A 14,925-nucleotide genomic window follows, 5' to 3' on the forward strand; every position below is an offset into this window, starting at 1 on the left:
CGGGTTGGGATCAATTGGGCTTTTGGGTAGTGGTTCGACCCCATAATAGGGCGTTGAAACTTCATTTGCTTCATTAATCCAGTGTAGTTGCTTTCAAATCATAGCATAACAAGAAGACACGAGAGAAGATGGGACACAAAAGAGATAAATATGTCCGAAATACCAAGTCCTTGGTGTTTGTACCTTCACTTGGTTATTTCGGCGACCACTATCTCACCGGGTGGAGTCGATTTACCATATCTGGTGTGGTCAAATGAAGCGACTGCTTCAGATATTGCTTCATAATTTGCGTAACTCAATGGACTGGACATTGCCAAAGAAGCGAGAGTGAGGACGATGGTAATTGAGAACCGCATTTTTGCAGAGATAGTGAGCTAACGCCGATCCTCGATATCAGCCCATGGAACAAGAGGTAATCATTTGGGGGGATAGAAGTACAGGATACACAGTGCTTTGAAACAGTTTAAATAAGGGCTCTTGGTATATTATACCCACCAGAAATTTACTTGGATGAGCTAGGTGTTGAATTTATGTGGTTCATGCCTTAAAAGCCACGAGAAGATTAAAATAAACAATGGTTAAGAATCCGACAAGCTCAAGATTTAAGAAATTACCGCAGACTCTGTAACTGACATTGAAATCTTGCACATCCTTCTGTACGACTGAATATTCATCAATTTCACAAGGAACCATGTGACAAGGACACCTTGAGCAAGTGATTCGTGGTCGAATGTTACATCCGGAGTCCCCATTTAGCCAATAACTATCGTGTATGACCTGCTTTCTTTGAGAAACAAGCATTTGCACGTATCACAGTACAACTCAATCAGGACAAAAGGTGGGAGGACAGTGTGGTTGCGCAGGCGATCAATCCAACGGATAGTCTCGGGTAATCCGACTGGATATTTCCTGGCCACAGCACACACCATACGACTCAATTGCGTATGGAGCAATAATATTTAGAATATAAGTGGCAATAGCGTAGGATTAATTACTATCTGTTTTGTGCGGATGAAAGACTAGCTTAAAGCATAACGACTGCCTCTTTTAAGGGCTTGGAGAATTTTCCCAACACAAACAAACCTCTAACTATGCCATACAAAAATAAGAAGAGCGAGGCTGATAACCAGAGTGAGTTGGAACAAGGCACTAACAGAGTTCTAGGCATTGATCGGCCAGAAACACAGGTGGAAAAAAGATGCTGGGGAACAGTAATACTCGCTGTAGTACTTTTCATATCTTTTAACACTCAACATAGGGTGAAATTTCCTCCAGAGTAGACCTGATGACCTCAGCAAACAGATTAAATCTTGAAATGCCCCCGAAAACCATCAATCCCCTTATAGTAAGTGACTATAAGTTCCCCGGAAAAGATATTTTGCGTCTCTAACACCGGTGAATTCTTAGCGGGCCTTGCATTTGATGTTCCGATCCGATATTCCCTTCACACCGAATACAACGGGGACAAAATAACGCACTCAGACGAGATGCGGGACAGTATCAAACTTGATGCCATGCTTACTGTGGCCTATAGCTCAGCTATGGCGAAGGGAAGTATAAATTCCCACGTAGTTGACACAAGGTTGTGGATATTGGTCCGTGCGTTTGACCATCCCGAGGTCTCAAGCTAAGATTACCTACTTCCAACTTCTTCCTAGCAGCAAGTATCCACAGACAACTTCGGCGACAGGCTCGCGCGAACATTTATTTATTTCCATGCTGCTGTCACACTCGTGGAGATACAGATCCATCATGACGGAGGCCGCAGGTTTCGCAAGACATCAGCCACGCAAACCACGTCCAGAAAAGCGGCAAAAGCGGCCGCAATTGACGCATTTCCTCTGTCTCCCTCTGGTAAACACCAAATCGCTGCCACAGCTGGACTCATCGCTCGCCGCATTCAAAACAGCTCATCTCGCTGAACCTGGGCCAGCTTCCCAATCGTCTAATGACCAAATGGATACCTCCCGCCTAGGTCTTCCCAGCACAGCCTTTCGTCCACTAGGCACACTTCACCTTACTCTTGGAGTCATGAGCCTCACCAATAAAGAGCGTCTTGATCAGGCTCTTGCCTTTTTCCAATCCCTCGACCTGGCGGAGCTAATGAACGATGCGGAGCGAGTTGCCGCTCACTCGCAACCCAAAAGTGCACCTCGCCAATCATCGCCTTTGGCTGTTTCTCTCGAGTCATTACATGCTCTGCCACAAGGCAGGTCAGCAACCATACTACATGCTTCCCCGGTCGATCCTACAGACCGCTTGCTACCATTTTGTGTTAAGCTCCGTGATAAATTCATCGAGACTGGCTTCATCCAAAGTGAGCCTGATAGAAGACAAGGAGGAAGACAAAAGTCAAGTGGTCGCTTTGTCCAAGACTTTCCTCAGGCCTCTGAATCTGCTAGCAGTTCTGTCGATGTATCTTTACACCCACGAGGAAGCCAAACTCCCTCTGAACCCTCAGGCGCGTCGAGAAACCCGGATCCATCCATAACTATAATAACCCGAGAACCAAAACCGCAACCACGACCACTCCTCCTTCACGCGACCCTTGTCAATACAATTTACGTTCGCGGACGACAGGTCCAGAACAAAAATGCCAAGGTTAGAAACCAACCAGCACGCCTTACGTTTGATGCCCGCAACCTGATCTCACAATATCGTAACTACTACTCTGATGATAATCGAACTATCCCACACCCAGCCCCTACTGGATCTTCTGAGAAAACCGAAAGTCACCACCGCCGTGCGAAATCTTCACCAATCCCTAACAAAGACATTATTTCCTCCAACCATGAAAGTCAGTCGGCCACTCCTCTCCCACCGTCGCGCGGCTATCCTTTCATTTGGGCAAAGGAAATTCCTCTGGATACTATCTGCATCTGCGAAATGGGCGCGAGGAAATTACATCCTAGTGTCAACGATCATGGTTTGAATGAGCGCCTCGGCGAGAAATATACGGTCGTTGCAGAACGCAGTCTGAATCCATAACTGTCAATCTCAACCCCGCATAACAGCATTCAATAGCAAATGGTCAATTAAGCATGATCCTAGAATTCGTGTCTTTGACATATTTAAGAGAAACTAAATTATTTAAGATATTTGGTTCCATTGCTGTATTGCTAGTGATATTAATGAGTAACCTAGATCCCAAGCCTGCTTGGGTTGCGGATAGTACATGTGGTTGGTGGTGAATTGCATATGAGCTGAGGTGAAACGAGAACATGAGGGTGGTTTAAAAACGCACCACGGTCAAGTACCAAGAAATCATCTCAACCGACTCATGATAGTTTCTTGTCCCCGTTCAACAGACAGCTCCGCAGCCTTAGCCTTGATAGCAGTGAGCATGCTGCGCTCGAAATCATCACGGGTGCGCAGCACAGCCTCCACCCACGAAAGCTGCAGGTCCCAGTACTCAAGCTTGAATGATTCGTAAACCTCCACAAGCGCGGGTCCTTTTTCGGTAGCAAGGAGGCGAACAAGCCAATCCACCAGCCGCCACTTCTGCTTGATAGTACCCTCGAATGAGTCAGGGTATTTCTCAAAGAACGCAAAGACAGTGAGGACGTCGTCCTTGAACTTGTCTGTGAAGGGGTCGACGTGGCGGCGGAATTTAACACCCTTGTTGCGCACCGCAGATAGGTACCGCACCAGCAGCTCGTCGGAGAGTTCCTCGACCAAGATTTCAGCCAGGGATGGGTGCAGCACGGAGGCGTAGTCCGCCATGTAGTCCTCAAAGGTCGAGGTAATACGCTTCATGGCGAATTCGCCGTACCAGCGGGAGGTATAGAAGTCAGGCAGAACGGTGTCCAGATCGACCCAGAAGACAAGGCTCACGAACTGCGCCAGGCAGTGCGTGCTCAAATCCACGTATCCATCACGCAGTGCCTCCAGCTCGATTGTCGCTGTGGTGCCCATGTACTTGGGTGTGACCATAGGCTCGAAATCGGACTTGAACCGCGTCAGGTAGCCGAACGAGTTGTCCTCCTCGTTGTCGTCGATGCAGGAGATCTGGTCGTTGGCTATGCCGATCAGCCAGTCTTGCAGCAGCTGCACGCCTTCTTGGTCTGCGCCTTCTAATTGGTGCTTCGAGCATTCTTCGTCCACGAGGGTCTGCCATGAAGTCTGTCGGGTCTTCAAGGCACGGAACATCGCATCGATGACGCCCTCTACCAGGTCTGCGCGGTCTGATGCCCCTGATGCCATGACTTGTTCGTGGAGCATGCGCCACATGTCGGCCAGTGTCTTGGTGCGGAAGTGGCCTTCTGCATTGTTGTCCAGAGCATCCGCGGCACGCTCCACCAGAGACTTTTTGTCTGCGTTGAAGATGCGGTCCATCCATTCTTCAACGGCGCTGATGATGACGTCCTGCCACTTTCGGACTAGTTCTGGCTCGCGGTCGTCGAGAATGTTGGGTTGGAGATCTGTTGATGTCCAGCCAAGCTTCTTCATTTTCTTGTAGTATTTGTCGCTCCAATGGATGATGCTGAGCAGATTATCGGCTGGGAGCTCGGCGTCGTCGATCATGCTGAGCAGGAAGTCATGCATCATCTGGTGGTAGATATCGGTATATGTTTTGAATATCTTCCATTTCTTTGGCACAAGGCTCTGCATGCCTTGCTTGACCGTGAAGAGATCATTGAAGTACCACCGGAATTTCTTTTCCAGATTGTCTGGGTCTGCAAGGAAGGTTTCAAGGGTCTCTTCAAATTGGCCCTGGGCGTAAAGCTCGATAGCCTGGATGAATTTGTCCTTGTAACCCCGCACAGTTTTAGGGCCAATGTTCATAGACTTGAAACGACTTGCGAGGTCCTTGTGGTCTTTCTGGGCCTCTTGCAACGCTCGAACTGTATCGTCATTTTTCTCCTCGTTCATGACAACAACAGCAAGTCGAACAACCATGCTCTTGTTGTCCGCCTGCACCAAGGGAATGAGGTTCATGCAAGCCGTGCCAAGGTGATCATCAAACCACTCAATAACAGAATCCAACCCCTCAAAATACTCTATCAGAGTCTCTTCGGAGCTCTGATCCTCCGCCTTGCGAATCTGATCCATGGCCTCATCGCGGAAATCCCTTAACCGCGAGATCTGCATATGAGCCCGCAGAATATTAGGCTGGTTCTCCATATCGTCATCATCCTCTTTAAGCAAATCCTCCACTTCCTGGATATCCGCGCCGAAATTCTCCAGCCCCCGTTTCATCATAAGTGTAGCATCGAAATGTCGTTGAATCCGTGCAAGTTGATCAATCTGCGCAAAGTCCTCCACGCTGTGCTGCGACTCGGCGCACAGCTTGTCGATGCCCTGAAGCTCGTCTTTTGTTTTCGAGACTTGTCGCTGGCCCTCAGTCAGGGCACCAATGCTGCGTTGCACGGCTTCCAGCTGGTCTCGCAGACCTTCACGCAGCCGTGAGTCAACTGCCGTCTTCTTCCGCAGGTATTCCGCTTTGAGACCGCTGATCTTGTCTAGATCTTCCGGGTGCCGTAGGAGGTCTTCGAGTCGCGGCAGCGCGACCGTAGTATCAATGTTACTGGCTTGCGCCATGGTCACGGTACGGTATCAATTATCCCGTGGTGTTGCTGTGTTCCGGCTCAATCGCTCGAAGCTAGGTCGAGGGGTGAGGTGTCAACAATGCGGGCATAGGGCGTTGCTTGTGGGAAGGTAGTACGCGGCGAATTATGATATAAATCCAGGAACTGTCACGCCGGAAAGAGCGCAGCCCATAGTCTCCGCTTTCGAAATGTGAAATACTATATCAGCTATCACAGGCCGATAGATTGTCGTCGTTGCTATCATCGGATGCCTGGCAGAATTTACACGTGATATACCGCCTTCTAATTGAATTTGCGGGATCGCGATCATCTCCAAGTCCGCGACGTTTCTCCGCCAGGTCAAAGGATCAATTGCGCTGCAGATATCGGCTGCAAATTCTCATTCCCTGATACTCCGATATTCTCCTGCATCCACCGCCTCCTGTTCCACCCATTCCGAGTCCAATTCAACGGCCCCGGACCACCTCTTAAATCATACCATCATCCAAAGAACAAACATCCGAATATCACACCCTCTCCATCTCCACAATCCAAGATGTCCTACTTCCGTATCACCCTCGTTCGCTCCGCAATCGGACTCCCCCGCCGTTCAACAGACGTTCTCAAGGCTCTTGGCTTGAAGAAGCGTATGGCAACAGTCTTCCACAGCGTCTCGCCCTCCGTCGCAGGTCAAATCATGAAAGTCAAGGAACTTGTTCAGGTCGAAGAATGCCAGTACCGCCTCACGAAGCAGGAGGTTCACCTCGAGCGCAAGCCTGATCCCGGATATTATACCGAAAAGAGCTGCTCTGAGCAGCGGGGGGAACTCGGTGGTCAGTGATTGTTTTCATTGAACTTCGCGTGAAATTGTGTGCTTTTTGACTGGGATTTTCGCCAGTCTTGAAGACTGAGACGATACCTGAGTCCTTTGAAATGCCTTTCACTCGGACGGCCGATTAATTGATTGATCGATCGCGTCCTCTTTTTTTCTGTCTTGGCTTTGCTTGCATGGAGCGGGTTGCTTTTTTATTCTTCTCTTTTGGTCATGTACTCTACGTCCACATCTATCGGGCGAATGTCTTTCCGGCAAACCATTGTATTATATGCATTATTACCGTCTAGTGCGAATCCAACACTTGAACCAAATATGTGCAATTTGAAAGGACCTGGATAATGATAACGCCACTGCACCAGCAGTTCAGGTAAAGACAGCCAGGGGGCACCGGGACTATGCCTTGGGAGCATGCAGTCCAGAGAGGCCGAGCAAAAAAGATACAAACAGGGAAAATTCAGATGTTTATTCAAGACTCACGCTTTGTACAAAGTGTCCAAGAACCCTTCTGCCAGACGGCTGACGATACTCTTATCGGGAATGCTGCCGGCCACACCGTACAGAGCAGAGGTATCGCCACGGTTGAGGATGTACGATTTGCCCTCGCGCTTGCGCTGCTCGGCCTTCTCAAGCTCTTTGCCGATGACTTCAGTCAGATCAGCAATGAGCTGATCGACAGCCTTGGCAGTGGGAATAGTGAAGGCACAGTGGATAGCTGGGGGAGATTGCAGGGCATTGAGGTGCCAGCCTTTGGCGGATAGGTCATCGGCGATATCATAGATGTCGATGGCACCGTTCTTACTGCGGAAGGCGACCACACTGACGATGGGGTTACCAATGACCTCCATGTGCAGTGAGATGGTCGCATCTGTCCGAACAGCTGTCTCGAACTTTCGTGCCGCGTTGATGATATCGGTGCAGCTGTTGATGTATCCGGTTTCACCGACGCTCATCAGACTGGCCCAACAACCGGCGATCAAAGCGCCAGGGCGGGAGCCCGCCACGGAGGGAGAGGCATAAACACCGCCCGACCAATCGGGGTAGATGAAGTACTGGTTGTTTCGGTATGATTTGTTGCGGTAGATCAAGACGGAGTTACCCTTGGGCGCGAATCCGTACTTGTGGGTGTCGACACTGATGCTAGTCACGCCGCGTTGGCGGAAATCAAAGCCACCTTCCTCCTCGTAGGGAGAGGGGAAACCGGCCTTCTTGAGGTGTGCAACGACAAAAGATCCCAGGCAGCAGTCAACGTGGAGAGGAATCTTGTACTTGGTGGCCAGCTGTGATAGAGCGGGGATATCATCAACAATGCCGTGGGGGAAGTTAGGCGCTGATCCGACAAGAAGGACGGTGTTGGGGTTGATCAAACGGCGAACAGCGTGCAAGTCGACCTTGAACTCGGGTTCTGGGCAAGCCACTCGGTGCAGCTTGATCTTGAAGTAGTTGCAAGCCTTAATGAATGCTGCATGGGCCGTATCGGGAATAATCCTGCGATGATTGATCAGTCCCGTTGCTCAATATTATAGTACCGCTATATCAACTTACATCTCAGGCTCGGTGACACCGCGCTCCAAGAAAGCCTTTTGCCGAGCAGCCAAGCAAGCCATAAGAATAGACTCCGTGCCACCACTGGTGGTCACACCGGCACCATCCGAAGGGGCATTGAAAAGAGCGAGAACCTAGAGCAGACATCAGCCGGAGAACTCCTTCGGAGCCCGTACTCCAATTATATGAATATAATAATGCATACCATAGCAACAACCTCAGCCTCCATCTTCCGAACACCAGGGAAAACATCTGGATGAATGGGGTTCGCGACACCAAACTGTCCAAACGCCTCAGCCTGTAGCTTCAACAGGTCTGCACCTCCATGATAAACGGCGCCGCTAACGCGACCATCTTCCCAGCGAGTATGTTCAAGCCCAGCCAACTTATCAAGTTCAGCGCGGACCTGCTCTGGCGACCAACCCTCCTTAGGCAAGGTAAGATACCGTGTGACGTCCGGCCCAGAGTTGACCAGCTTCGACTCGAGTTTCGTGATAGCAGTGCTCACTTGCTTATCAACCTGGCCGCGAACACCAGGGACGCGCAGGAAGATGCTGTAGCAGAATAGGCGGAGCGAAATGTAGATGTTGCGGATGCTGCCGAGGATGCCGTAGCCGCGGATGGAGTAGAAGGTCTTGCGCGTATACCGAAGGATGAATAGGATAAATACGATATTGCGAATTCTGGATTGAGAGCAAAATGCGTCAGTGGTGATTGCCTTTACATGTCTTCGGTTCCTCGATTCCTCCATTCCGCGGGGAACGGGGGATTACTCAACTTACAGGTCCAGGTTCGAGGCAGATAGGTGCGCGCTGGAAGCCCGGCCATAGCCGATCAGCTTGTTCTGCAGGGCAACTGGCAGCATTGAAGAGCTCATTGTTCCCCCTAGAAATAGTCCTGCAATAATGACGGGTGGGAGTGGCGATGGGGAGGTTTCACTTAAGTAGTACGTTTCGACCGGTTGAGCCTAGCGGGCCTCGGCTGCCACATGAAGCAGGCACTCAACGTTTTGCATTCAATGGGATATCTGGATATTATAGAAATTGGGTATTAATAAACTTGAAATAGTAATCATTCGATATTCTGATAATATCTTTACAAGTTCCTAGACCCTTCATGGACCCGTGGACCACATATGTTCTTGATCTTTGTCCACTGACGTAATTGGTCCAGACTATGTAGGTACCACTACAACTACAATATAAATTCACAACAGTCCAAAGTTCAGAATAAGTTACTGCCTCTTCTGCGTTATATGTACAAATAAAGGAGAACTCTCTTCTCCCAACACAAATGTGTTTTTGGCTCTCCCAAAAGAAAAAGAAAAAAAAAAAAAAAAAAAAGGAACTTTTCAAACCCTTGGATGGAAAAAATGTCAAAACAAATGAAAAAGCATCAAATCATCAGGTATACGCCACGTCTTTGCATAAGCCACTGTAAAATAGTGTGCAATATATGTATTGGTGAAAGGAAATCGCCTATACCGCAAGACCGGCAGCCTGAGCCTGAAGGAGCTCCTTCTCCTTGGCGGCGAAAGCGGCCTGCTCCTCGGCGGTCAGGTCAAGAAGGGGCTTGTTCTCGCCGGACTTCAGGTTACGGTGGTAGGCACGGATAATGCTGTCGGCATCATCGACGGCAATGGGGCGGATATCAGCCATGGCCTTGATCTTGGCAGTGCACTCCTTGTATTGAGCATCAGTCATCTCAAGCTTGAGCTGCTGGGCACGCGACTTGATGGCGTTCCAGCCAGTCAAGCGGGAGGCGAAGTGGACGTAGCGGGTCATGCCGAAGTCGGCAGGGTTGATAATCTCGTAGGTGCTGGGGTTGTTGAGGATAGCCTTGGCGTGGATACCAGCCTTGTGGGTGAAGGCGCAGAATCCGGTGATGTAGTTGTTGAAAGGAATGTTGACCTCAACGGCTTCGGCGACGAGGTCCTCAATCTCCTTGAGCTTCTCAAGCTTGTACTTGCCCTTGACGTAGTCACGATCGGCGACCATCATGCGGGCCATCAGACCACCGAGAGGGGTGATACCGTTACGTTCGCCGATACCGAGAACGGAGGTATCAATGTGAGTGGCACCGGCCTCGAGGGCACAGAAGGCATTGGCAATGGCACAACCAGTGTCATTGTGGAAGTGAGTCTCGATGTCACAGCCAACAACACCGCGCAGAACACGGACAAGCTCGTAGACCTGGCGGGGGGAAGCGCAGCCAACGGTGTCGGCAATACCAACACGGTTCACGCCAACCTTGTCCACAGCGGAGTAGATGGACAGGAGGTCAACCAGGTCGGAACGGAAAGAGTCTTCACTGGAGAAACGGATCTCAATGCCCTTGGACTTGACGAACTCGATAACTTCAATGGCGGCGTTCTTGATGTAGGTCATGTCCTTGCCGTGAGAGTGCTCACGGAGGTAAGAGGAGGTACCGATAACAACATCACTACGGAAAGTCAGTTATAAGTCAATAAAATAGAGACAAGATGCAAGACTCACACTCCGTCAACACCGGTCTCGACAGCAATGCGGGCATCATCCATGTGGCAGCGAATGTGAGTGAGAATCTGAAAAGCTTATTAGATACCTAGATACCAACAATAGTCACGAGACCCGGACAAAACCCTAACATACCTTAGCCTTCAGGCCAAGCTTGCAAATGGCCTCGCAATCAGCGCGGGACTGCTCAGAAGCACAGGGGCTGGTGAGCTCGATCTATAGCATGACTATCGTTAATCTCTGTTTATTAATATGAAGTCTTCGTCTATCCAGCCACTCACGTAGTCCACACCGAAGTCATCGAGAGCCTTGGCAATCTCGATCTTCTTGGCGGTATCGAAGAAGGCGTTGGCGAACTGCTCTCCCTCACGCAAAGTAGACTCAATAATCTTGAAGCGTGAGACATTGCTAAGGAAATCGGTGACGCCAGCGTCGTGGCCGTAGGGGTTGCGGGATGCGGAGGGGTGGGGGTTCTGGCGAGTCTCAATTCCAACGAAACCAGTGTGATCGCCGTCTAGATAAGATGTCAGTAAGTTATTCTGGTATATTAACTTTCAATTGACATACTGGTACCAATAGCACCATTAGCTTGCCCATTGGGCTCGGAGTCGGCACCGGTACACATAGTGCAGATGGTGGGGGTTGAGTATGTAGAGTCGAGAGTGGAAAATGTGAAGTTTGGAAGTTAAGGATAATTTAAAGTCAAGGTCAAAGAAGAGAATTGAGCGGTACTTAAAAGACGTGATAAAGAAACCTTGAAAAAAAGAGAAGGAAGAGTCATAAATTCATAGCGCCGAAGTAGTGGGCGGTGAATCTGAGTAATGGGCGCCCCCCTCGCCGGGCGGCAAAAAAAGAAAATTTTGATTGTGGAGAGGTGGGGGAAGTACTTTTTGGAGGAGTATGATAGGATCAAATGTCCTGCTATATTCTACAAAATATACAATGTACTTTTGTATACAGTATTTGGATGACTCAAATGTCTATCACTTCCAATTTCTCTCTTTCCCGAAATTTCTGATTGAAAACAAAATGTTCTTTTGGTGCAATTTGTTTTGCCTTGGAACCGACATCGGACCTGACCTGTGGGGTCTGACTCATTACAACATAGTCCACCTTAAACTTCAACTGATAATGATATTTTCTACATACAACACATCCATGGATACATACCTAGGCAGAGTTGCTCTTTAACAGCTATGTTATCTTTATCTTCAAAATGAGGATCCAAATATTTGGTTTTCACTATCCACAGAAAGTCCTATATCAACGGGGTAGTGATGTCATCATCATTTCCGGTCTTCTAGTTGGCTCGACATCTCTAAGGGAAATGATCTGCATAGATCTCAAGTTATAATGTAGACTTACGCCTAAGTTAACATAATGTAGAATGCTGTGTGTATTATAAGAATCACTCAAATTTTGCATATTTACATTACCGTATATAACATGTTATCATTGCCCTAAGGGCCAGGCGGTTCCTATTATTCAGCTTGCCACTTCCCGAGGTTGAAACGCTCACTAAGCATTGTGTGGAGCCCAGCAGATCTAAATAGACTCACTACAACATACATACATCCCGTAGTTAATGTTTATGAAAGATTCGTTATCAGTGGGCATCTGCTCATGCAACATTTATATCAGTGCTATAGCTACATAGCAAGTAGCACAAACCTGCCTCTATGGATAAAAAATTACTAACTTACCAAGTCCTTAAGGAGCTTGCATGTAAGTGTATTCTGTTTCAAACCAAAATTAGTCCATACAATTCTTGATGAATTTAATTCAGAATCTAGGTTCACATATACTTGCATTCTTTATCCACCAGTATATTATAAGGTGCGCAATGATATACTTAAATCATTATTACAAGGGCAGCTTTAGGTATTTAGATCTTAAGCTACAATTGAATTTCTTTCAATTTTATATAGATCCCTGGAATATCGCCAAATGCTGAAGTCTTGTGTACCTTTCTTCAACCCTTCCACATATCACCACCTAGTCTTGGTATTGGCGTGATAGCTCTATATCATCTAACCACAACTTAGTCCTTTTAAGGATTTCAGTTAATTCTTATTTTATTACCCTAGAATTGATGTCGTTTCGACAGTGACAATAGATGGTTCCTCTGGATCGACAAGAATCTTTAACACCCTATGGGTGTAAAGATCAGTGCTTTAAAACCAGAAATCGATTATATAGTTGAATCTGCACAATCTGCACGATGTTGTTTTGCAGGATTGCATTTCAATTCGGGATACATTCAGTCATCTCCCACCATTCTAATGCTACAGCGGTTATCTATAAAAATTGGAAAATGATTCCATATATATGAGATTCATATTCTAGGAATAAAGAAATCGATGCTTTTACAACATCAATTTTATACTAATCAAGTATTCCATACTCAAGAACCCTAATCCAATACATGCATTGTAGATCTTCCACTTGTTCCGTTCAACAAGATCGGAAGATATGTAGTTGTAAGCATCAGTGTATTCTAACCATGAGTAATGTTTAGCCTTTAATAGACCTGATGGCAACGAAACTTCATCTTTTGGTATACATGAAAGCAGTAGCAATAGCAATGACATCCGGGACCTAAAGTTGTGGGGTCGGGAGCTATGCAAGTCAGAATCCACATGGACCGAGATGATTTGCACTGAAAAAAAGATCTAATCGATTGCAATATAAAAATATCATAGTGAAAAGCCATCTAAAATCAATCTAGAACATTCTCTGAACTAATTGCATGGGGATGGCGCCATTGGTGCAGAACAGGAGGTGCGGGAGTAAATTCAAGGGTTGTGGTTGGCCAGCGCTCAGGCCAGCTGTCGTCCACGGGTCTCAACTAGCCATCTCCCTTTGGACACCATTCTTCCTCTTGTCTCTGACTGTGTCAATTCTTATCCGCCTTTCAGTCATTGGTAAGTGTTTAGATCTAGTTTCATCTCGTATTTAACTTGATTCATCATTCCCGAAACCGGTCTCACTAACTTGTTCCTCGCCTCAGCCATCAAGATGCGTTTCACGTCGCTCGTTACCCTCCTCCCTGCCCTGGCTTTGGCCCAGGAGCAGGTTCCCCTCGCCGACCGTGTGCAGGGATGGTTCAACCAGGTCAAGTCCTACGTGCCGACAGCAGCCCCTGTTGCTGCCCCCATCGAGAAGCTGGCCGAGAAGGTTACCGAGAAGAGCGTCACCCACGTGTCCCTGGAGAACTGGCAGTCCATCCTTGCCCCGGGACCCCAGGCCGAGGACTGGTTGATCTACACCACTGGTGGCAACAAGACCTGCTTCGGTCGCTGCGGAACTGCCGATAAGGCATTCAAGGTGAGTTGATGGTTTTCCCCGACGCGTCTTTTGGTCAAGTCCCAAAACCCTAACATCGAGCTCACAATTTCCAGGAATCCGTTCTGTTGTTCTCAGCTGATTCCACCTCACCTCAACTCGGATACTTGGACTGCGAGGCCAACCAGGTTCTGTGCGCCGCCTGGTCCGCCAGCGCTCCCTCCGTCCAGTACTACCAGATCCCCAAGGAGCCCTCTGTTGGCGAGGAGCGTGCCCCGACTCCTCTCCGCAATATTTACCTGAACGCCACTACCGTCACTCCCGAGACCATCTACGAGATTCACTCCAAGAAGACCTACGAGAATGTACCCGTCTATGAGGGCGCTCTCCACCCCGTTGACGGCTGGGTCGCCAAGTACCAGCTCAACATCCCCATGGGCTACGTTATCTGGGCTCTCGGTGCTGTCCCCAGCTGGTTGTTCATGATTGGTATCAGTTTCTTCAGCCGTACCATGATGTAAGTGGAAATTGATCTTGTTTGTCGTTTAATATCAGTCTAACCCCGAAATCAGGAGCCGTCGTGCGGGTCCTACTGGAAACGCCCCTCGCGCCCCCGCCCCCGCCGCTGGTAGCGCAAACTAGATAGCCTATTTTGGTCTATTTTGGTGTTTTGGGTTGTATATAATCAGTGGTAGTATATTGTGATGCGTCCAATATACTACTTGGGTTGGTTTGTGTTCTTTGTTGGGCAGACATCTGTCGGGGATGGAGCCTCATTGATCTTAGGCTTTTTTCCAGCTACCTTTTTAATCAACGTATCCTAGCTATCTAGAGGGATTTCGTAACAGATTCACCAAATGCATTAGTAACTCTTTGATGTCAACCTTGCTTTAGCTCAGTGATAAGAGCGTTATTGATTTTTGATACTTTTCCAAGAGTGTGGCCCTTTGCTACCCGATTATGCTGCGACCTATTTTCATAATGCACTTACTGTCTCCTCGGCGGAGGAAAGTTGTATCGAAATTGTACTAGCAATTGCCTCAATCAGAGCACAGTATTGCTTTGGGCCAAAAAACAGTTCAACTGCTACAATTAAGTCGTCTCAAACTCAAGGTGAACATGCTATAAACTCGAAACATTTATGTTACTTCCTCTGAGAGACCACTCACAGTAAGAGTCTGCTAACTAGCCTCGAGAAAGCGAGCTTGATTCTTTGACTTCACTTCCCACTGAACATCAT

At 48.2% G+C, this 14,925-nt stretch overlaps 7 protein-coding genes across 7 annotated transcripts; 4 read left to right on the forward strand and 3 right to left on the reverse strand.

The window, feature by feature from the left end:
* Window positions 1-1,091: 1,091 nt before the first annotated feature.
* On the forward strand, window positions 1,092-1,280 carry PEX2_064240 (uncharacterized protein; the record flags this gene model as incomplete). Its single annotated transcript, XM_016743695.1, has 1 exon — window positions 1,092-1,280. One exon carries the CDS (start codon window positions 1,092-1,094, stop codon window positions 1,278-1,280), a length of 189 nt encoding a protein of 62 aa, XP_016594760.1.
* A 472-nt stretch (window positions 1,281-1,752) lies between these two features.
* Window positions 1,753-2,988, forward strand: PEX2_064250 (uncharacterized protein; the record flags this gene model as incomplete). The annotated part of the gene is made up of 1 exon (XM_016743696.1): window positions 1,753-2,988. The coding sequence occupies one exon, from the start codon at window positions 1,753-1,755 to the stop codon at window positions 2,986-2,988; it is 1,236 nt and encodes a 411-aa protein (XP_016594761.1).
* Window positions 2,989-3,264: 276 nt separating this feature from the next.
* On the reverse strand, window positions 3,265-5,541 carry PEX2_064260 (SNARE-binding exocyst subunit SEC6; the record flags this gene model as incomplete). The annotated part of the gene is made up of 1 exon (XM_016743697.1): window positions 3,265-5,541. One exon carries the CDS (start codon window positions 5,539-5,541, stop codon window positions 3,265-3,267), a length of 2,277 nt encoding a protein of 758 aa, XP_016594762.1.
* Window positions 5,542-6,084: 543 nt separating this feature from the next.
* On the forward strand, window positions 6,085-6,488 carry PEX2_064270 (mitochondrial 54S ribosomal protein uL30m; the record flags this gene model as incomplete). The annotated part of the gene is made up of 2 exons (XM_016743698.1): window positions 6,085-6,361; window positions 6,427-6,488. The coding sequence occupies 2 exons, from the start codon at window positions 6,085-6,087 to the stop codon at window positions 6,486-6,488; spliced, it is 339 nt and encodes a 112-aa protein (XP_016594763.1).
* A 348-nt stretch (window positions 6,489-6,836) lies between these two features.
* Window positions 6,837-8,770, reverse strand: PEX2_064280 (sphinganine-1-phosphate aldolase DPL1; the record flags this gene model as incomplete). Its single annotated transcript, XM_016743699.1, has 4 exons — window positions 6,837-7,848; window positions 7,906-8,039; window positions 8,111-8,588; window positions 8,688-8,770. The coding sequence occupies 4 exons, from the start codon at window positions 8,768-8,770 to the stop codon at window positions 6,837-6,839; spliced, it is 1,707 nt and encodes a 568-aa protein (XP_016594764.1).
* A 613-nt stretch (window positions 8,771-9,383) lies between these two features.
* hcsA (homocitrate synthase) lies at window positions 9,384-11,025 on the reverse strand (the record flags this gene model as incomplete). Its single annotated transcript, XM_016743700.1, has 5 exons — window positions 9,384-10,347; window positions 10,401-10,468; window positions 10,536-10,616; window positions 10,682-10,914; window positions 10,968-11,025. 5 exons carry the CDS (start codon window positions 11,023-11,025, stop codon window positions 9,384-9,386), a joined length of 1,404 nt encoding a protein of 467 aa, XP_016594765.1.
* Window positions 11,026-13,418: 2,393 nt separating this feature from the next.
* On the forward strand, window positions 13,419-14,327 carry PEX2_064300 (uncharacterized protein; the record flags this gene model as incomplete). Its single annotated transcript, XM_016743701.1, has 3 exons — window positions 13,419-13,727; window positions 13,802-14,202; window positions 14,258-14,327. The coding sequence occupies 3 exons, from the start codon at window positions 13,419-13,421 to the stop codon at window positions 14,325-14,327; spliced, it is 780 nt and encodes a 259-aa protein (XP_016594766.1).
* Window positions 14,328-14,925: the final 598 nt, after the last annotated feature.

The sequence above is a fragment of the Penicillium expansum genome (genome assembly GCF_000769745.1).
Source record: "Penicillium expansum strain MD-8 chromosome Unknown contig210, whole genome shotgun sequence".
NCBI lineage: Eukaryota > Fungi > Ascomycota > Eurotiomycetes > Eurotiales > Aspergillaceae > Penicillium > Penicillium expansum.